The following is a 23,895-nucleotide window of genomic DNA, read 5'->3' on the forward strand; positions in this document are numbered from 1 at the left end:
TCTTAGACCTAATTTTGCAAATTTAAAGTCAAGGAAGGAAGCAAATAACACAAACTGCTAAAGGATTTTCCAAATAAATTCAACATGTTAGCCATCTAGATGGCATATAAAATTGATAAATCTCCAGTAACTTTAAGAGATTAAAAGCATATATTTACAGAGCATACCTGTGTATGAAATTGTATATGGTGGACTCTATGGGAAATAAATGTATTATTTTTTGAATACCAAATGCCTTGTGCACTACTTATCTGCCTGTTTTTTCCAATGAAAACTCAAAATCAGCTTTAATAAATATTTGTTTTAATAAAGTAAAACATAAAAATGTGTTTAAGAGTGTGCAATAGCCATCTATCTATCTATCTGTCTATCTATCCAACTATTTATCTAATTCAATGATCTTTATGTGTTAAAATAAAAATATTTTCATGTACCAGTAGTGAAAACTATGGACTTGGGTGACAATGATGCGTCACTGTGGGTTCATCAGTTGTAAAAAATATATGCTGCATACAGAGAGACAACCTATACTAGATGTAAGAACATGATAATAAAGGGATCCCTGAAACCCAAGATCAGACAGGCAGATCTACAGTCCCCATAGCAGCATATTCCTCAGGAAACAGACTCTTTATCCCGTGATCCAGATCCACCTTGTATTGTTTCTGCACCTCCTCAGCCTGTTTCTTATAGTTCTCCTTCTGATTCTTCAGGATGCCTTGCCGGGATCTCCACCATACGATCCCTCAGGGGCATATCTTGCAACTCCTGACTTGACGGTGAATCCTGGTGGAACATCTGATAGGTGTCCTTGGAGGTTGTTCAGTCTCTCCATGGAATCTAATCCTCATGGTAAAATAGTTTTCTGGGGGAGACTTCACTTCTTGCACATTTTCCTGAAACTTCTTTTGGCCTTTGATTTAGATTCCTTAGGGGACATCCGATTTCTTGGAATATTGGACTAGTTCAGAGTGGTGTTCCCTGAACTGAGCCATTTTCTCCTCACACTCCTGTTTCTCCTTCTGGAAATCTTGAATATGTTTCAGCTTCATGTTCTCTGGGAACTCCTTGTCTTTCGCCTGGTACACAGTTTGGGGTGTTTTGAGGAGTACTAGGGATACATCTCTTTTAAAAAGTGGGGGTAAGTTGTTAGGGGCTTCTTGGGTAAATCAGAATGTTTCTTCTGTGTGTTGGGGGGTGGGTGTTTTGCTTTTGTGAGGATTTTTAACATGTTCCTTAACTACCAGGACTAATTCTTTTTTTTTTTTTTTTTTTTTTTTTTTTTGCGGTACGCGGGCCTCTCACTGTTGTGGCCTCTCCCGTTGCGGAGCACAGTCTCCGGACGCGCAGGCTCAGCGGCCATGGCTCACGGGCCCAGCCGCTCCGCGGCATGTGGGATCTTCCCGGACCAGGGCACGAACCCGTGTCCCCTGCATCGGCAGGCGGACTCTCAACCACTGCGCCACCAGGGAAGCCCCCAGGACTAATTCTTTTAAGGTGCAACAGTTTCTCAAGTTATAAAATGTTTCTAACCATTGGAGTTTACACATTTCTCCAGAAATATCTTAAAAAGCTACTTTTTCCCAGTCCATCAGTGACTGAGTTGTTTTGAATGCATGGCTGTGATTGAACAGGGGATTATTCTCCATTTCTTCCAGGAACTTCACAATGTCGTCTTTGAACCAATGGTGTTGGCCATTGGGCAACACCATTTCTAGGATTTGGGGCTGCTTACAAGGTCCCAGTTCTACAAGCACCACCACAAGAGCTCCAACTTCCTCACACTCAAGACTCAGCTGGTGAATTATTTCTTGAGGTTCTGTAGTGTGAGTGATGCCATGTTTCTGCAGAGAAAGGGAAGGAAAGGAACTTTCCTTCTATGCCATGAATGAGATAATCACACCTCATCTGTTATAAGTCAATTCTATAATTTAATTGACTCTTAAAAATAAAATGAAAACCTTCCCAAATTCTAATTTGAAATTTATGTTTTGTTTTCAGATGCATCATCTGTACTCTTTAAAATTCCCCTTGCCTCTCCAGCCTTCATTCCACCCAATTTTACAGGGCTTACCATAAATGGAACTTAACAAAAAAATGAGTCATTCAATCAAGAGGCTTAGAATAAGAGATATAATCAAAGAAAATGGAGGAAAAAGATCAAAATGAAAAGAGAAATGGCTAAAAGGAAAGGACTTTCACTCCATAGTGCACTGAATACTTCCTTTGAATTGTAGGACTGAAGATATAGTGAAGGATCTGGAGATAAAAATGAGACAAACCAAGAAGCTCCTTCTTGTACTCTGTAAAAAGAAAACAAAATACATCCAGCTCTTGGGTTTTTGTGAATTGGATATTATAGATTGAACTTGAACAAATTATCATTTAATATATTCTTGTGGAGATGTGCCTGAGAATGAATGCTTTCTAGTGAACCATACTGTTTCTGCTTTCAAATGACCAGGGTATAATGAACATTATAGAACAATTACAATATTTTTTAGGTATCATATTATATTACAGAATTCTGTATTTCTGTCTTCTGAATTATTCTTCAAATTTAAATTGGTTTTGGCCTTCCCACTGCTAAGGAAATTATACCACCTTATGCTTAGTAGTATTTTATATGTCAGTTTAAATTCTGACAGTCACCATCATGTGAAGTCCCATCTTCTGTTTCCATATCACTTTACGTAGGGTCTTCATCTTCCAGTAGATTGTACTGATTGTCTTAGGGAAATCTCAAAATCAACACTATAAAACAAAATTATGCAGTAGTTATTTTAAACCTCAAACTAATGGAATTTTCTTAGGCTGTAAAGCTGCAGATCAATTACCTCTCTTTTGTTGACATTATCAGTTAGCATTTTATGTCTATTATGTTAGCTACATTTTGGAAAACTTTATCAATGCTGGAATAATATTTGTTTATATTAATTCTTTCATTCATGTATTTGTTCATTGATTCATCCTATACTTCTGTGTATTATGTTATAAGTCTGCATTGGATAGTAGGAATATAGTAGTAAATAATATACTGTCCCTACTGTCTCAGAATTGTCTGTCAAGTAGTAAAAGTGCGAATTTGAGGAAGGTTTGTTGAACATTATGATGAGACGGTATATGCTCAGAGAGTGTGTAATGAGAGGAACTACACTGGTCTGTGTAGTCACGAAAAACTTCCTGGGAAAAATGTTGTTGAGCTGAGATGTGCTTAATGACTAGGATTTAGAGAAATGATAAAGTCTGTCAAACACTTGGTTCTTACCAACTAGGTCAGCTTTGAAGAGAAAACTAAGCACCATTCCTTTTGTTTACTAACCTGATATATATATTACCTCATGCTTTCACCCCAATCTGGTTCAGATACGCAAGTAAAGCACACTGCTTACAATGTAGATGAATCTTGAAAGCATTAAGTGAAAGTAAACAGATATCAAAAGCCACACACTGTGTGATCCAATTTATTTGAAACCATGTAATAGAAAAATCCATGAAGAATAAAACTGGATTAGGGGGTGACTTGGGAGGGGGAGGGGGAATGGGGAGTAAATGTTAATGGTCATTGGTTTATTTTGGGGGTGATGGATATGTCCTAGAATTAGACAGTTATGGTTTCACTTTTTGAATATTACTAAAAGCCACTGAATTATATAGTTTAAATGGGGTGACCTTTATGGTATGTAACTTTTATTTTAATAAAACTATTATTTATGACAGAAGAAAAGCAACTGATTATACTCTATGAAATATTCCATAATAAATTTTTATTACAAGAAAATGTAATTAACAAATTTATACATTCAACATGGTTATGCCATTTTATAAACATATAGTCGTATGTTCCATTAAATTACAATGTGCTCAGAGATAGTCAGATATCATCCTTTGGCCTCACGTGAGGTTTAGGAAAGCAGTTTGTTCAGGCAAGAATTTCATCAATTAAATGGTCATGGAACTTGACTATTCATGGAGACCTAAGGCAAAGGAAAGGCGTCAGCGGGGAGGAGAAGGAGAAAGGAAGGAAACTATATATGAGGGAACCTCTGCAAACATCATAGAAGCTCACAGTTCCATTGTCATAATCCAGAAACACTCCAATCCTACCCAAAGGCCTTTGCACATACTGAATTAAGGGTGGGGAGTTTGTGGACAAAGTATAATGATTGTTCACCTTCATAGAAAATAGCAAAAATGCTTCTTCAGAATCAATAATGATATCAGTATCACTCGTCAAGATATTTTTACAGACTCCCAGAATCCAGTTCGAGGAGTGTGTCACATCCACCTCCCAGTAATGCCTCCCAGAGGTGAAGGCCACAGCTCCCCAGGCCACAAATCTTTCCACAATCTGGGGCTGTCTGGACACGTCGTGATGGTCACCTCCAAACATCACACTTGTACCATCCTCAGAAAGGCTCACATTGTGAATGGTCATTTTCTGACTCAGAACATTATCCACTGCAGAAAGAGCAAAAATGTGGTCAGCAAATGAGATTTCCACAGCCTGAGAGGCAGAGGCTCTCTACCCAATGAGTCTTTTCATTTTCCCTCCTCCAAGGAAATACAAAGCAAAGACAGCAAAGGGAGTTCAGACTAGCTCTTCTATGAAGAGTAAGAGTCATTACTATCTCACCAGCACACAGAAAGACTTCAAATCATACAGAAAAAGAAAAAAAAAAGGGAGATATGAACTCTGTGAAGTCTGATTTAATGTCAACGTCTTGACAGTTTATTTCAGGACTCACCAAAAACATTTTCTTTTTCTTTCATTTAGAAAACTATTCTTGTGTCCTTTGTCTTTAATATGATCTAGCACGTAGATAGCACTTGCTATCATGTGGGTATTTATTGGGCTATGGGCTCTACTTACTACATTTTCAAAGGTCAAAATTTTGATAGAAATCCATCAATGAATAGTTTGGAAGCTTCTAAAAGGATGTTCTGGAAGCTTCTAAAAGGATGTTCTGGCTAACCATGTTCAAAGATCCCTTGCCTTTCAGTTGTTCTGAAATTGATCTAATAGCATTACAATTATCCTGCCTAAGCTAATTTTAGTCTTTTCTGTCAATTCTTGCTGATTTTAGAAATAATAAATCTTTTTGTACAATGCATAATAAATGAGCTGGTAATACAGAACAAATTAAAAACCAGCAATGCCATATTTAACTTTATAAGAGTGAAATAAACTGAATAAACACAATATTGATGGTTACTCACAAAAGTAAATATTGTCTCTCTTTATAACCACATGAGCAAGCTGGTTGCTCTCCTCTTGCTCTGCCTATGTCATATGTAACTGAATATATATCTCTAGCTTTGCATTTTCGGTAAACTATAGGTTGCAAAGTTCAGCCTTGATCTTTGTAATACGACTATACAAGCAGGAAAAATGTAACAACTTTGGGAAGTTATGTACTACCTTCATGTCAGAAAAAATAAAATAACAATAAAAGAAGGCTCCTTCCCAAGAAGTTCTAATGAAATGTAGTCCTGCTCACTGAAGGTTGACTCTTACCTCTGAAGCTGTTCAGCATGTCTAGGATTCCAGTGACAGGCCAGGAAGTGAGCTCTGGGTTCACTGGCTGAGGCTTTTGCATCTGTATCAAATCAGTCCTGTAACAAATGACATCAGTTGCATTTCAAGGTCAAAGGCTAATCACAGGACCATTACAAAAAAGCAGTTTTTAATCCAGGATATTTTGTCAGAATTCTCCTATTTTTGGTTAATTGGATATACATTATATTCTACACACTTGGGAATATAAAAAGTTACCATACTTTTTTCTAAATATAAATTACATCAAATTTCAACTCCCCTATTCTTCTCAGACTTTACTCCAGTTTTCAACTTATTGAACTTCATTCACTTCCTCTATTCCAACTCAGGTGATGCAAAGATCCTGGGCATTTTACAGAGAGCAAAAAATTCAGGCAAAGCCTTTGGGACTGCAGTCAGCAAGTAGTCATCAAGGATACGTTCAGTGTCTAAAAGGAAGAGTTCACTGAGCCCGACGTGTTTGCTCTTATCAGCCCATTAAGGGAATCCAATTCCAGCCTGGCTGCCTTGGTCCTGAAGGTCTAACTTTCCAGTGGGCACCAGGAAGCCATTAGCTCTGAGGTCCTACCTACAAGGGGGCTTGCTGTAATGGAACAGGCTGATTCAGTGCTACTCCTAGGAACAAAATCACAGCCCCTCTTCCTATTAGGGAATTTGCCCCTTTCCTGCCATTTTCACCTTCCAACTCATTAGTGTAGGTGCTTCCTCTGTGATATCTCAGAAAAATCCCTTCCCTAAGTTTTACTGTGGTGAGTCTGGAGAGGATGGGGTGAGTGGGTGGAACAAAGCCCAGAATGTCAGAAAGTTTTCAGGTATATTTGAATTCAGCCAAATGAAAAGGAAACTTCTCAGACCAAGGATCAGAAGGCCTCTAGAATCCTTTTGAAATAAAACAGAAAATAGCCAAAAAGACGATGTTAATAGATCAAAAGATGTACTGTTCGTCATCCATGTGCAAGGGTTCTGCATGTATGGATTCAACCACGGATTGAATCTGTAATTTCTGTTTTATTTTATTTATTTATTTATTTAGTTAGTTAGTTTACACTAGGTCCTTGTTTGTTATCTATTTTTTTGTTAAATTTATTTTACTTATAGAATAATACATAGATAAATTCTTTTCAAAAAGTTTGAACATTATAGGTAAAGCTAAAGTCTCCCTTGATCACCATTTTTTTTTTTTTTTTTTTTTTTTTTTTTGCGGTACGCGGGCCTCTCACTGTTGGGGCCTCTCCCGTCGCAGAGCACAGGCTCCGGACGCGCAGGCTCACGGGCAAAGCCGCTCCGCGGCATGTGGGATCTTCCCGGACCGGGGCACGAACCCGTGTCCCCTGAATCGGCAGGCGGACTGTAAACCACTGCGCCACCAGGGAAGCCCTGACCACCATTTTTAATCCTGATCTTCTTCCGTATGGTTTGAGATAACCACTGTGTGTTATTTATTTTAAATATAGCAGTGTGTACATGTCAATCCCAAATTCTAAATCCATCCCTCCCCTACATTCTTCCTTCCTGGTTCTAAATGGAAAATATTCAGAAAAAAAAAATTCCTGGAAGTTCCAAAAAGTGAAACTTGAAAATGCCACATACGTGGGAACTATTTACATAGCATTTAATTTACATTTTATTAGGTGTTATAAGTAGTCTAGTAATGACTAAAGTGTATGGGAGCATGCTTATAAGTTATCTGCAAATACTATGGCATTTTCTATAAGGGATAGTGCATCCCGGGATTTAGATTTTGGGGATGGCCTGAAAACAATTCCCCGTAGCACCAAGGAATGACTATCCAACCACTTCATCAAAAAGACAACAACTTTTCCAGAAATCAAAAGTCATTAGCGTACACTCACATTTCCAATACATTTCCCGAGGCCTGCAATGAAAAAAAAAAAATCACGTTAATCATGAGAGTTCTGTCCTTTTGCATCTTCTTTACTATTCTTGTTTGTTCAATAAGGTATTGTTTTTCTCATTCTCCTCTAAGGAACAATCAGAGGCTATCTTAATAACAGAACTTAAACTAAAACATGATGAGCTTCCTCAGGGCACATTAAGGAAGGAAGGAAGGAGGCCAGCAAGAGTCTGTGTAATGATGCAACAACATCAGGTTTCCAATGTCAGTCATTTCTCAGTCCTATTCCCAAGGAGAGATCTCACCATTTATGATGACAATTAAAGCAAAACAAGGAACCATATAAAACGAATTATAGAGTGCATTGAAATTGACTACCAGTTCTAAAAATTTTACCTAGACAATGGGCAAAACCTCAATGTCTTCAGTAAGTGTGGGATGATAGAGTGACAACGTATTGAGAATTACTCCAAGAAAATTAACTTTCCCCTGGTCACAGAATTTTGCTGATTTTCGATAATCTGTCTGGATAGTACTCCTGATCACACTGAAAAAATTTTGTCCTATGTTAGCTAGTGAAAGGATTAAAAAAAACCTCCCAAAGATTACCAGGCTATGAGAAATAAGGGATTGGACAAGTAAGTTAATGGGAGTCAAGGAGCATCATCCCTTAGCTGAGATAAGAGTATATGCAGGTAACATTTCAATGTCATGGCAACAGTGCCCAGAATAGTACCTCTGTCTCTGAGGATGGAACCTCCCTTCTCACCTGGAGCAGCTCCAAGTCGGGCTTGTGGCACATCTCAGTCAGCTCTCTGTACATTTCTTTCAGACTTTCTTTCTGTTGAGTCATTCTGAATTCACTCTCCCTGAGTTGCTGGAGAGTCTCCTTCGCTTCTTCCTCCAGCGCCTCCAGATGGAGTTGCTCCTGCTTCTGGAGAAACAGGTGGATCATCTGATACTGAACTTTGATCATCACCTTCCTTATGGCCGCATAGTTCTGCAGAGATAGTGGATTCAAAGAATCACTCATCCTCATTCTCAACAGAAAACGTCAAACATTATTTCCTTACTGTCATCAGGAAAGCTCTTGACAAACTTTCTGCCTCACACCTCAAAGGGTCCTTCCTGTCCATCCTTTCTCTAAGTTTCTCGCCTTTTTTCCTGTTTAAATCAAGCCATCTGAGGGGGTTCCAGTTTTTCTCCCTAGGAGGATTCTTCAGGGTTCTTACTCCATCAATTATTTCCTCTCTTACCCAAATCTTGTTTTTTCTTGTTCCTTTCCCTGATTTTTCTAAATATTCTTTTATTAGGTAAACCCCATACTGTGCATCTTTAAAAATATGCACTAATTCTCCTCTAGGTACTGCTGTATTCCTCTCCTCACCTTCACAGACACACTTAGCACAATGTTGTCTTATACTCCATGTCTGAGAAGGTTTATTCAAATCTTCAAAATGTGGCCTAGGAATACGTTTCATGCCTTGGTTTTCCCATATACTAGCACTCTTTGAACTAGTTTGTATTGGTCTGTTATAATTGTGATTACTGATGATAGGTCATTTGAAACCACTACTCTTTCCAAGGAAAAGACCACTATCCTTTACCTGGTAATTTGAATTTTGCTAAAAGTCTAAGCCAGGATTATATCTGTCTCCATGCAAACAAATAGAATATTTTAATTCTTACCTCTAACAACTGAGTTTTGTTAGCTTCTTGATTCAGACTGTTTTGCATTTCTTGTGTCATTTTCCTTAAAGAGTCCATTCTCTTCAGAAGTTTCTCCTGCAAAATAACCATGAGCTTTAGCGACACAGATGATACCATAAATTCCATCCCCTTATGTATGAGCAAAGGCAGTCATTTAGAGCAGGGGTCCCCAACCCACCGGGCCGAAGACCGCTACCAGTCCACAGCCGGTTAGGAACGGGGCCGCACAGCAGGAGGTGAGAGGGGGGCGAGCAAGTGAAGCTTCATCTGCCACTCCTTATGGCTCCCCATGGCTCCCCATGGTTCGCATTACCACCGGAACCATCCCCCCAACCTCTCCCTGCCCCCATTCATGGAAAAATTGTCTTCCACGAAACTGGTCGCTGGTGCCCAAAAGGATGGGGACCACTGGTTTAGAAAATAGAAATCTTGAGTTTGAATGATGTGGTCAGATTTTTCCACATTAATCTAATTTGATTCTAATATGTTGAATATCAAAGTGACAGAAACATATAATGAAGAATTGGGGTGGGGGGACTTCCCTTGTGGCGCAGTAGTTAAGAATCTGCCTGCCAATGTAGGGGACACAGGTTTGAGCTCTGGTCCTGGAAGATCCCAAATGCTGCAGAGCAACTAAGCCTGTGTGCTCTAGTGAGCCTATGCTCTAGACCCCATGAGCCACAACTACTGAGCTCGCGTGCCACAAGTACTGAAGCCTGAGTGCCTAGAGCCCATGCTCCACAACAAGAAAAGCTACTGCAATGAGAAGCCTGTGCACCACAGCAAAGAGTAGCCCCCGCTCGCTACAACTAGAGAAAGCCCACACGCAGCACAAAGACCCAATGCAGCCAAAAATAAATCAATTAATTAAAAATTTAAAAAAGAAAGAAAGAATTGGGGAAACTTTATAGATAATGGAATCTCTCATTTCCATGAGAGAAATGAAATTTCTCATTTCCTAAGAAATTGAGACTCAGATTTTTATATAACTTGACTAAGAATGCGTCAAGCTCACATCAGAAGCCAGTGTGCCTTGTGCTGCCACACGCCCCAGGATACAGCAGTTCCACATGTTTGGACAATTGGGCAACAACATTAAAATGATACACGACCTACACTGAAAAATCTCCACCTCGACCATCTCCATCCCCATCAACTTCATTATTATCCTCATCTTTCTCTCTGATTTAGGAGCCTGTAGGTTCCTAACTGCTTTAGAAGCATCACCTACCCGGTATTCCTCAGCAGCCCATTGTATTGGACTGTGGCTGTGAGCTGCATGCTCTGGGGACTCAGAGCAGGGGCCACAGAGCAGGGTCTTGTCAACCTCACAGAAGAGTCCTTTGGCTTCTTTGTGTGTCAAGCAGATCTGCGCCTCCAAGCTGTTGGTTTGTTTAGCTGTGTCCTGTCTGGCGAGGGAAGCCAGTCTCTTGAGTACAATATTGGTTTGGAAATCTGGCTTCTCTGATAGTCCCCTGCACTCAGGGCAGCTCTTTGGAGTCTGGTCTTCCTCCCAGCAGAGGTACAGGCAGGGACGGCAAAAGCTGTGCCCACAGTCTATGGTGACGGGGTCTATGAAGTAGTTCATACAGATGGAGCAGGTTAGTTCATTCTGGAAGGCTTGCAATGTGTCTGAATCCATGTTTCTGAAAATTCAAGACAGAATTAGAGAGGATAAGAGAGAAAGTCTTTCTTCTGCCCTGATAAGGGAAAGTAAAGCCTTTGGACAAAGTCCTGTCTGCTTGAACTCTATCTAATTTACCTATATGCTTACCCTCAGTACAAACCTAGAAATGGTGAATACAGACAGGTTCATGCTGATACAAATGATAAAATTAGATAAGAGAGTCCCTAGCAACTTTTTTGTTTAAAATAAACCATGTTCTCAGTCATACCTAAATTACATGGATGTGCTTAAAGCTTAGACCAGCGGGTAAATGGTGACTCCAGAGTTACTTTTATTAGCTGATTGGTACAGAAGCACATATATAATCTCAATCTGTCTGTCTCTCTCTCTCTCCATGACTCCATGACTGGAACCCATACTTGCACACACTTTGTCTCTATGCTAATGTTCTCTATGTCTCCTGTCTCTGAACTGACAGATGTGCTTTTCTAAAGACAAATAAAATTGTTTAGAATAATTTAAACTTAATATAATCAATGTTGGCTTTACCTTTGGCATCTTAAAACTATAAACATTTCAGTGTTTGCTTCCAACTTAAATAGCAAAACTCCTCCTTTCAAGACAAAAAAGGAAAAAATTATGTTATTTCTAGTTCAGCAACACAATTTTTCCTGGAGTCAGTTCAGATCATCAGAGCACTTCACATTTTTAACTAGTGAATGTTCAAGCTACAACAGTAATGAGTAAAAATTAATCAGTTGTTTTTTAAAACCAAAGAAAAAATTTGAATATACATGAGGATTTTCTCTCTACACTAGAAATTCCAAAGATATAGTTAATGGAAGCAACATCATATTCTCTTTGTTTCTGATATTTCCCTATTTGACCAATGCCACTTCTTGGGAGTCCCTATCAGTTCATTGGATCTATCCTGAACACTTTTCAAATCTACACTGCAAACTGAAGGCTTTAAAAATACAGCGCCTTTATTCTGGCATGGACATATATACACTACCAAATGCAAAACTGATAGCTAGTGGGAAGCAGCCGCATGGCACAGGTTTATCAGCTCGGTGCTTTGTGACCACCTAGAGGGGTGGGATAGGAAGGGTGGGAGGGAGACGCAAGAGGGAGGAGATATGGGGATATATGTATGTGTATAGCTGACTCACTTTGTTATACAGCAGAAACTAACACACCATTGTAAAGCAATTATACTCCAATAAAGATATTTAAATAAAAAAATATATATAGTGCATATGAACTTTACAAGAAGATATTCTAATTCATTCAACACATTTAACTCTTATGTTCATCTGTATAAAGGCTATGAAATGTATACATTATGTTGAACATTTTAGGTGTTCTATGCGTTTCATAAATACATATGTCTGTAGAAATCTCATTTAAGACCTAAAAACATCTAATAACATGTAAGGTAATGGAATAAAAATGATTACATATGTTAATATTACAAATATCAATATATTACAATTGCTCTAGTTACAGATATTTTAAATATTAAGGTCATTTAAAAAAACTAAGACAACTACTTGTTTGCTTGGACAAAACCCAAGCAGGCTAATAAGTAAATGGAAAGGATTTGGATGAGAGAAAATAGGCATGAAGATATTTACAATCAATTCCTTACTTACCAGAGTCCACTGTGAGTGGTCTTACTTCTGGAAGGCTGCACGTCCTGGAAATCTGTGGATATCAGGGTCAACAAGAACTGTCCAACACCTGGTAGCTGCACTTTCCCTCAGTCCCCCTGAGAGAAGCAGTCACCCCTGGACAAAGTTGCCTTTTAAAGGGTTAGACTCTCCTGAGGCCACACCTACTTCTTGAGATTGGATAATAGCTTCAAAGGGAAGTGGAAAATACTGATGTTTACTCAGAAAGGTGTGAAAATGGTTGATTGGGTTTTCGGTATATAGAAAACCCAATCTTAGGGGGTTGAGAGCCTAAAAGAATATAGACTTCTTTTGGGGTAAATATAAAAAAAAAATTGGTGAAACCTTTAAAAAAAATACTTTATATATGTTATATATACATACATAATAATATACATCAATGTATATGTTTCTATTAATATGAATATAATATAGTAATTATTTATACCATAATTATGTGAGTAATTATATTTAATACAATGCATAAAGATGACTGTTTTTTATTGGGGTATAATTGACATATAACCTCATATAACTTTCAGGTATATAACATAATGATTTGCTATTTGCATCTATTGTGAAATGATCACCATATTAGTTAACATTCATCACAGCATGTAGTTAAAAATTATTTCTTTTGTTATGAGAACTTTTAAGATCTACTCTCCTAACAACTTTTAAATATGCATTACAGTATTATTATCTGTAGTTACTATGCTGTACATACTGTAGAATATTATTATTATTATTATTTTTTATATACTTTTTTTTTTTTTTTTTTTGCTTTACGCGGGCCTCTCACTGTTGTGGCCTCTCCCGTTGCAGAGCACAGGCTCCGGACACGCAGGCTCAGCGGCCATGGCTCACGGCCCCAGCTGTTCTGCAGCATGTGGGATCTTCCCGGACCGGGGCACGAACCCGTGTCTCCTGCATCGGCAGGCGGACTCTCAACCACTGCGCCACCAGGGAAGCCCTAGAATATTATTTTTAACAGAAGTGCCATACTACCTGTATTTTGCTGACACCTATCACAGTTTATCAAATTACCAATGCTTACATACATGTTATTTCACTAAATTATCTATTGTTTGTTAATTGAAGCACTACTTATAAAAAAATATGGGAGCTTCCCTGGTGGCGCAGTGGTTGAGAGTCCGCCTACCGATGCAGGGGACACGGGTTCGTGCCCCGGTCCGGGAAGATCCCACATGCCGCGGAGCGGCTGGGCCCGTGAGCCATGGCCGCTGAGCCTGCGCGTCTGGAGCCTGTGCTCCACAACGGGAGAGGCCACAACAGTGAGAGGCCCGCGTACTGCAAAAAAAAAAAAAAAAAAAAAAAAACATATATATATATATATATATATATATATATATATATATATATATATAAATTGACCTTGCTAGAAATTTTTAAAGTGAAAATATAAAGATCAATAGTTTTTGAATTTTATTTTATTTTTTTAAACAGCAGGTTCTTATTAGTCAACCATTTTATACACATCAGTGCACACATGTCAATCCCAATCTCCCAATTCATCACACCACCACCCACACCCGCAGCCACTTTCCACCCTTGGTGTCCATACGTTTGTTCTCTATGTCTGCATCTCTATTTCTGCCTTGCAAACCAGTTCATCTATACCATTTTTCTAGATTCCACGTATATGCATTAATGTATGATATTTGTTTTTCTCTTTCTGACTTACTTCACTCTGTATGACAGTCTCTAGGTCCATACGCATCTCTACAAATGACCCAATTTAGTTCCTTTTTATAGCTGAGTAATATTCCATTGTATATATGTACCCCATCTTATTTATCCATTCGTCTGTCAATGGGCATTTAGGTTGCTTCCATGACCTGGCTATTGTAAATAGTGCTGCAATGAACACTGGGGTGCATGTGTCTTTTTGAATTATGCTTTTCTCTGGGTATAAGCCCAGTAGTGGGATTTCTGGGTCACATGGTAATTCTATTTTTAGTTTTTTAAGGAACCTCCATACTGCTCTCCATAGTGGCTGTATCAATTTACATTCCCACCAACAGTGCAAGAGAGCTCCCTTTTCTCCACATCCTTTCCAGCATTTGTTTGTAGATTTTCTGATGATGCCCATTCTAACTGGTGTGATGTGATACCTCATTGTAGTTTTGATTTACATTTCTCTAATAATTAGTGATGTTGAGCAGCTTTTCATTTACTTCTTGGTCACCTGTATGTCTTCTTTGGAGAAATGTCTATTTAGGTCTTCTGCCCATTTTTGGATTGGGTTGCTTGTTTCTTTAATATTGAGCTGTTTATATATTTTGGAGATTAATCCTTTGTCCATTGATTTGTTTGCAAATATTTTCTCCCATTCTGAGGGTTGTCTTTTCATCTTGTTTATAGTTTCCTTTGCTGTGCAAAAGCTTTTAAGTTTCATTAGGTCACATTTGCTTATTTTTGTTTTTATTTCCATTACTCTAGGAGATGGATCAAAAAAGATCTTGCTGTGATTGATGTCAAAAAGTGTTCATCCTATGTTTTCCTCTAAGAGCTTTAGAGTATCCAATCTTACATTTAGATCTCTAATCCATTTTGAGTTTATTTTTGTGTATGGTGTTAGGAAGTGTTCTAATTTCATTCTCCTACATGTAGCTGTCCAGTTTTCCCAGCACCACTTATTGAAGAGGCTGTCTTTTCCCCATTGTATATCCTTCCCTCCTTTGTCATAGATGAGTTGACCATAGGTGCATGGGTTTATCTCTGGGCTTTCTACCCTATTCCATGGATCTATATTTCTGTTTTTGTGCCAGTACCATATTGTCTTGATTACTGTAGCTGTGTAGTATAGTCTGAAGTCAGGGAGTCCGATTCCTCCAGCTCTGTTTTTTTCCCTTAAGACTGATTTCGCTATATGGGATCTTTTGTGTCTCCATACAAATTTTAAAATTTTTTGTTCTAGTTCTGTAAAAATGCCATTGGTAATTTGATAGGGATGGCATTGAATCTAGATTGCTTTGGGTAGTATAGTCATTTTCACAATATTGATTCTTCAAATCCAAGAACATGGTATACCTCTCCATCTGTTTGTATCATCTTTGATTTCTTTCATCAGTGTCTTATAGTTTTCTGCAGACAGGTCTTTTTTCTCTTTAGGTAGGTTTATTCCTAGATATTTTATTTTTTTTGCAATGGTAGATGGGAGTGTTTCCTTAATTTCTCTTTCAGATTTCTCATAATTAGTGTATAGGAATGAAAGAGATTTCTGTGCATTAATTTTGTTTCCTGCTACTTTACCAAATTCATTGATTAGCTCTAGTAGTTTTCTCGTGGCATCTTTTGGATTCTCTACATATAGTATCATATCATCTGCAAACAGTGACAGTTTTACTTCTTTTCCAAGTTGTATCCTTTTATTTCTTTTTCTTCTCTGATTGCTGTGGCTAAAACTTCCAAAACTATGTTGAATAATAGTGGCAAGAGTACACATCCTTGTCTTGCTCCTGATCTTAGAGGAAATGCTTTCAATTTTTCATGATTGAGAATGATGTTTGCTGTGGGTTTGTCATATTTGGCCTTTATTATGTTGAGGTAGCTTCCCTTTATACCCACTTTCTGGAGAGTTTGTATCATAAATGGGTGTTGAATTTTGTTGAAAGCTTTTTCTGCATCTATTGAGATGATCATGGTTTTTATTCTTCAATTTGTTAATATGGTGTATCATGTTGATTGATTTGCATATATTGAATAATCCTTGCATCCCTGGGATAAATCCCATTTGATCATGGTGTATGATCTCTTTAATGTGCTGTTGGATTCTGCTTGCTAGTATTTTGTTGAGGATTTTTGCATCTATATTCATCAGTGATATTGGTCTGTAGTTTCCTTTTTTTGTAGTATCTTTGTCTGGTTTTGCTATCACAGTGACGGTAGCCTCATAGAATGAGTTTGGGAGTGTTCCTTCCTATGCAATTTTTTGGAAGAGTTTGAGAAGGATAGGTGTTTGCTCTTCTCTAAATGTTGGATTGAATTCACCTGTGAAGCCATTTGGTCCTGGACTTCTGTTTGTTGGAAGATTTTTAATCACAGTTTTAATATCATTACTTGTGATTTTTCTGCTCATATTTTCTATTTCCTCCTGTTTCAGTCTTGGAAGGTTAAACCTTTCTAAAAATGTGTCCATTTCTTCCAGGTTGTCCCTTTTATTGGCATAAAGTTGCTTGTAGTAGTCTCTTAGGATGCTTTGTATTTCTGCGGTATCTGTTGTAACTTCTCCTTTTTCATTTCTAATTTTGATTTGAGTCCTCTCCCTCTTTTTCTTGATGAATCTGGCTAATGGTTTATCAATTTTGTTTATCTTCTCATTAGAGGAGGAAGATGGCAGAAGAGTAAGATGCGGAGATCACCTTCCTCCCCACAGATACATCAGAAATACTTCTACACATGGAACTGCTCCTATAGAACACCCACTGATCACTGGCAGAAGACCTCAGACCTCCCAAAAGGCAAGAAACTCCCCAAGTACCTGGGTAGGGCAAAAGAAAAAAGAAAAAACAGAGACAAAAGAATAGGGATGGGACCTGCACCAGTGGGAGGGAGCTGTGAAGGAGGAAAAGTTTCCACACACTAGGAAGGCCCTTCGCAGGCGGAGACTGCGGGTGACGGAGAGAGGAAGCTTCGGAGCCTCGGAGGAGAGCGCAGCAACAGGGGTGCGGAGGGCAAAGCGGAGAGATTTCCGCACAGAGGATCGGTGCCGACCAGCACTCACCAGCCAGAGAGGCTTATCTGCTCACACGTGGGGACGGGCGGGGCTGGGAGATGAGGCTCAGGCTTCGGTTGGAGCTCAGGGAGAGAGGGAGTCCAGGAAAAAGTCTGGACCTGCCGAAGAGGCAAGAGATTTTTTCTTCCCTCTTTGTTTCCTGGTGTGCGAGGAGAGGGGATTAAGAGCGCTGCTTAAAGAAGCTCCAGAGACGGGCGAGAGCTGCGGCTAACAGCGAGGACCCCAGAGACGGGCATGAGACGCTAAGGCTGCTGCTGCCACCACCAAGAAGCCTGTGTGCAAGCACAGGTCACTCTCCAAGACCACAAGTTATAATGTGAATCAACTCCAGGTAACAAATTGTCTCTTATAAAATGAATAAATGCAATAATCTCTTCTAAACTGGACTAAGGGTGCCCTATTTGTGTTTCTGAGAGACCATAATATTTTTGCTCTTCTTTTCCCCAGAGTTTTTGATTTACATATAACTCTGAGTTGTCAATCAACAAGTTTAAATATTTATTTAAACTTGTTGAAATTTATTTAAAGATACGTCTATAAACTAAAGGTGTTAAAGATATGCAAAGTATTGCATTTCACTACCTGTGTTCTCAATTGATTCAACACAATCATCCAATCTATATGAAACACTTACTTTTGCCTTTCACGTATGGTAGGTGAACCAAAACAAGATAGCTGAGCCTTCTCCCCCAGAAAACTTACTGTATAGTTAGAAAGATAAGGCAAACACAAAACAATTTTTCAAAACATTAATCACAAGATTTAATAAAATACAACTGAAATGCTTAATGCAAAAAAGATTTAAAGAATAAAATAATAATAAAATTTTTATGGAAATATAATCTGAACCATATATGTATTTTTAAACTTCTTAGTGTCCACATCATAAAAGGTAATTAAAAACATTTGAAATGAATTTCAATAATATACTTAAATATATTCAAAAATTATCATTAAAAATATAAATAATATTGAAAATATTAATGAGCTATTTTACATTCTTTTTTCTATACTAAGTTTTTGATGTCCAGCATGCATTTCATATTGACAGCACAGCTCAATTCAAAGTAGTCACATTTCAAGAGCTTGATATCTACATGTGGCTACCCTATTAGGCATTATGGAATTAGACAAACCACCTATTACATGGGAGACACATTGTTTTCAAATCCTCAGGTGACAGAACAATTTCAAGCAGTCTTAGGAAAAGAGGGTGGATTGGAACCCACTATCTCCAAATTCCATAGCAATAGATGAGCATTATAAACAGTCTCATGATAATTTTAGAGGAAAAGTTGTCAAAATCAGCCAGTCTGTTTGCTTTGTAAGAGAGGACTCATTGGCATCTGTACTTGGCATCTTAATGTCCACCAGTGAAGTTCTTTATTTTCTGGATACTGTGAATTGTATTCTTTAGGCCTTTTGTAGAATTTCCAAAGACTAGACTTTTCTTAGGATATTGTACGTTAGAGAAGATTAGGTTATCTTAGGTGTAAACACAAGCTCAAATCATTTTGATTGGATTTACACAATGGCCTAATTTATTTTTAAGGAAACATCTACATGTTCCTGCAGTCCTCAATCCAAGGGACAGTGATTGCTCCATATATCTGTAATTCTTATATTCTGTTTTTTTAAAAATAATTATTTATTTATTTGGCTGTGCCAGGTCTTAGTTGAGGCACACAGGACCTTCCTTGCAACACGCGGGCTCTTAGTTGCGGCACGTGGGGTCTAGTTCCCTGACCAGGGGTCGAACCCGGGCCCCCTGCATTGGGAGTGTGGAGTCTTAGCCACTGGACCACCAGGGAAGTACCTGTAATTCTTATATTCTTTAAACTTCTTTTCACCTTTTACTAGACAATACTTCATTGCTCCAATGCTATTGTAATTAATTATTCTTTACGTTAACTTTCTCTGTTTATGTTTCTGTGTGGTTTCTCTGTCTTGACTAAATGCTAATGCATAAGTGTTATATCAATGCAAGGGAATGCTCTGTGTCAGTGGACTCTAATGACCTACAGCCACAATAATACATGGATGAAATGTCAAAAGTGAGTGAAAAAATCAAGTCCTAGAAAAATATACATGGTACAATTTTATTTATAAAAATTCTAAAAATACACAACAAATAACAGACTGATGTTTTCTACACGTGCAGTGACAGGAGTAGTTTTGTAAGTGCTGAATTAGACATGACTCTCTGATAATGCCACATAAGTGTATTAAAATTTTACTCTGTTCTTAATTTCAACACTTAGTCCAACTTCAGAATAACTTTCTATAATTACAGAATAAAAATCATCCATCTTCCTTATTCGATATATATGGAGAAGAAAAAAGAATGCCAAGGTGGATATATGTATCTATCTGTATCTATATATGTATATATATGTACATAACTTTATTTTTCAGTTTATCAGTACATCCAACATGATTCTTTCTGAGTGATACATCATACTAATTCAACGTGTTCCCCAAAGAAACTTCTTAGGCTACTTCTCTCAGAGTCCCTGCTGCAGCCTGCACGGTGAAGGCTGCAATAGAAATGTGTCTCTTCACTTCTTCCCAGGCCTTGGAAGGATCCACCTTGCTTTCAATATCAAACAGAGCATCGAAGATCCCTGGGAATGACTCCCCCATATACTTGTTGTGGCTGCTTGGAGCATAGATGACATGTCTGTTGATAAAAATAGTTTGCTATCAGTTGCTCGAATTATATATACAAGTGAAAAAACAGGGACATTCTACAATTCGTGGATTGTATAATTCTAATTGCTACTTGTCAACTAAATTTACAAGTTCAATCTCCAAAGACTAGTCTATGAAATATGTGGCAATTAATTATATTTTGACTTTAGACAGATGACTTAAAGTGTCTCAGAGCAACAAAAATGATGACAATGATAGCAACAACAGCTTGTCACCTACTATGGATCATGCTTGGCATTCAATTATTTACCTATCATTTTTCTAATCCTTGAAAATAAACTCTACAGAGTTGAGATTATCATTTCAAAGAGGAGGAAATTGAGGTCTGGGCGATGAAGTGATCACTCTCAAGGCACACTGCAAGAAGTGATGACTTCAAAATACCACTCTATCCTCTGAAATGTAACACAACTGTGATTATAGGGTTTCATTTGTGACCAGACAACCTATCATTGTGTTTTCCTCCTATTTAAAAAAGAAGTCATGTTATAATACCTAGTGTCAAGCATGAAGAATCATTCAAAACAGTTTTAAAACATTCAACATGACTTAGGAAGAAGGTGATGTTTTTACTGAAGGAGCTTAGCCAGTGCATGTAACAGCCCTGGAAGAGAAGGACAAGTTCCACAGTAAAGAGGTAAAGAAGGAAAGGAACATGATTATGCCACTAAGGGGGATCCATTCACCCTGTTTGGATGATGCCCTTATGCCCAATTCCAATTCTTTCATAGATAATCCCTAAACAGAAAGATGAGGTCGTTTCTGGCTGGTCAATGATCTAATTCTTTCTGAATACTTAGTAAGATCAACCTGGGGACAGTTGGTGTTTATGAGAAATAATTATAATTGTCAAAAATTAGAAAAAAACTAAATGTCAACATTAAGAGATAGAGTAAATAAATATATATCTTTATTATGCCTTATGTATACGCATAAATATACATATATTCAAAATAAAATAAGAGAGGGGCTAAAATTATGTATACCAAAGGACAAACATGATTTTATATCTGACAAGTACAGTTGGGGAGATTTTTATTTTCTACTTCTGACTTCCTGGGTTTTCTAAATTTCCTGCAATGAACATATACTCTTTTATACATAGAAACAAAAAAGATAATAAAATAAAGATCTGTAGTAATCATATTACATTATATAAATAAATAATATATTTATCATTTACTACATATATTTTGGAATTTTTTATATGCTTGCAAGAAATCAACTATATTTTTCCCACAGGGCAAAAAATAAGAAAAAAATTATATTAAAATAAAGAGTCATATTTTTACCCTTACCTATAGAAAGGCCTGTCTGGTAATTCTAAAGGATCAATAAATGCTCGTTCCAAAAACATCAGTTGATCATTCATAATTCTTAATAATATTGGGCTGGAAAAGGAAAGGAATACAGTTGTAGCTTCATGAAAATATGTGCACTACTCAGCAAACTAAAAATTCAAAACAAAACTAAACACAGCTAATATATTTTAACTTCCTATAACATGCAAATTAAGAACAGTAGCATGCATAGTTACATTTTTTTAAATCCTACAAAATACTACTCTGCTGAGGCTTATAAAAGGACTGAAAAAGTTCAATGTGCCCATGGAAAAAATATATAGTAATTTTTATTTATATTGAAATAATTAATTGATAAACCTAGGTATTCAAATACAGGCAAGACTTTTTTCATCTTAAGTCTCATAAACATCTGTTCATAGAAGTCATTTCAATATTGAAATGGAATAGTCTATTAATGTTTAGTAGGGTACCTGGGGAATTATACATATTTACCAAATGACAGCTAATAATATTTTTATTATTATTTTTAAAGATAAACCTATCATGAACAAAAGGGGTGGTGCTTATTTCACCCTTTCAACAATATTTGAATGCCTGTTATGTATCAGACACTTCTGGCTTTCACAGAGCTCACATTCCAAAGTGTGCGGTACAGCGTTACTATAATAAAAATGACTCAATACAACTGAAAATTTACCAGCAAGCCTGGAGTAGGGCAACAACGTTATTAAATTCAACCTATTAAGTCTGTCATAATGAGAAATAACCATTACCATAAGGAATCATAAATTACTTTATATAAAAATTTATCTTAGTTTTGTTATTTTTTAGATTTAATAATAAAACAATGTGCCCATTACTATTCTGAATGTTTATAAAATTTGTTCTTTTTAATCTTCAGAGCAGTCCTCCAAGTTATGCAGGATAATAGCCCCGTTCCATAGATGAGATACTCAGATTCAGTAGATAAATGACTTGCCCAGGTTCACAACTAGAAAGTTTTAGAGTGAGTGGTAGCTCAGTACTATTCCTTCAACTGTACTGTGTTGACAACAGGAAGACAGACTAATTAAAGGTCCCACAGATTGGATTTGAGCTATTTTCAACATTCATTTATTTAGCATCAAGGACTCAGGTTTTGCGATAGTATAAAGCTAAACTGGGCATACACTTTACCTGTGAGCAGTTCTCATAAACTAACAAAGGCGGCAACTGAATGAACCATAATTTCAATAAGACGCTACAGGTTTCCGAACCAAATTCATAAAGCATTGCTACAAACACAAAAATTCATGTGGTTACGCACACACCCCATTTGGATGTTCCTTGTACAGAGCAGGGTTCAATCTGAAATATCCCTGGGAGGTAAATGCTCACAGCACCAGATGTATGTAAACAGGATCTATTTCCACCAGAAGCAGGCTGGCCTCCCTAGGGTTGGAGGAGGTAGGTCTTGAGGTTGAATACTATGTGAGCATAAAAGTACCAGGGAGTCAACACTCTGTACCCTTTGATGGGTTAAGGGATTGATTTAAGAAAAGCAGGATTCAAGAAGTGTCTCTTCCTCACATTTCAAAGTTTTGGTTGAGAAATTCAACATCTACTTTAATTTACTTTAGCCAGCATTTACTCATATTATGTACAAAGCATGGCTCCAGGTGTTTCAGGATATGTACCTTAACTATCATTTAGAGATGGTAAGACAAATACAGAAATACTCAAGGAAGTGAAAGCTCAGTGTCCTGGATTACCATACCATGCCAACAGCAGTTCTCCACAAGGAAGAAACGTCATTTATTTAATGATAGAAAATCAGCTTAATAGACTATATGGTGCTTGGCATTTCTCTAAAATTTATTTATAATTGTTGATTTTTTACTCACATAAAAAATTTGGAAAGAATTGTAAAGTATAAGGAAAAAAAATCTTCCTATTCACCCAAGGATAACACGATTATCATACTAATTGGTTTTCTGTAAGATTTTCTCTATATTCAATAAAATATTGTATATGTACAATCTTATGACCTTTTTGTTTGCTTAACATTTTATTACAAATATCTTATTATACTTCCTTTATAACCATCAGTGTTAATCTTTACAAAATGTTTAAATGGGTGGACATCTGATTGTTTAGTAATTTCTGTCCTCATAGGTATGAAGGTTGTTTTGAATTATCTGGTATTATAATTTGTAACTTTCTCTGAGAAGCCATTTTATTCCCTCAAATTTGAAACTCTTTCCTGAAGAAAAAAATTCAAGAAATAGAAATACTATGGCAAAGTGTAAGAACCCTGTCATGGCCCTAGAAACTTTAACGATATGTATTTATGATTTTTAATAGTTTAAAGCAATTCACAATGCTATCAGAAAAACATGAGAGCATCTGCTTCAGTGTACTGACTGTAGCAATGTGTACAAACAAGTTTTAAATTGCTACTCATTTGGTATGAAAATAGTATGACATTATTTTCATTTGTATTTTTGAATTATTAGTAAATTGAATACTACATTATTTTCATTTGTATTTTTGAATTATTAGTAAATTTGAATTTTTTTATCTGTTTCTGCACAGGTGGTATCTTCTTTTTGAATGATTTCTCTTGATGATTAGTACCAATATTTCCAACTTTGTTCTTTTGATTTTCTTATCAATTTTCAAAAAAAAAAGTATTTTTATTATATCTATATTACCC

General features: G+C 37.1%; 2 protein-coding genes across 2 annotated transcripts in view; both read right to left on the reverse strand.

The window, feature by feature from the left end:
- Positions 1-3,967: 3,967 nt before the first annotated feature.
- LOC309817811 (tripartite motif-containing protein 64C-like) lies at positions 3,968-10,767 on the reverse strand (the record flags this gene model as incomplete). The annotated part of the gene is made up of 6 exons (XM_082682097.1): positions 3,968-4,461; positions 5,519-5,616; positions 7,414-7,436; positions 8,185-8,415; positions 9,105-9,200; positions 10,357-10,767. 6 exons carry the CDS (start codon positions 10,765-10,767, stop codon positions 3,968-3,970), a joined length of 1,353 nt encoding a protein of 450 aa, XP_082538223.1.
- An 8,150-nt stretch (positions 10,768-18,917) lies between these two features.
- Positions 18,918-23,895, reverse strand: part of LOC309817810 (glutamate carboxypeptidase 2-like) — a 37,886-nt gene continuing 32,908 nt past the window's right edge. Inside the window, exons 14-15 of the mRNA XM_082682096.1 lie at positions 21,195-21,287; positions 18,918-19,864 (exon numbers count right to left, since the gene is read on the reverse strand). Coding sequence (XP_082538222.1) covers positions 19,675-19,864; positions 21,195-21,287 — 283 coding nt within the window. The 3' untranslated portion in view covers positions 18,918-19,674. The remainder of the gene's footprint in view (positions 19,865-21,194; positions 21,288-23,895) is intronic.

This window comes from Grampus griseus, assembly GCF_964374135.1.
Source record: "Grampus griseus genome assembly, contig: HAP1_SCAFFOLD_299, whole genome shotgun sequence".
NCBI classification, from domain to species: Eukaryota; Metazoa; Chordata; class Mammalia; order Artiodactyla; family Delphinidae; genus Grampus; species Grampus griseus.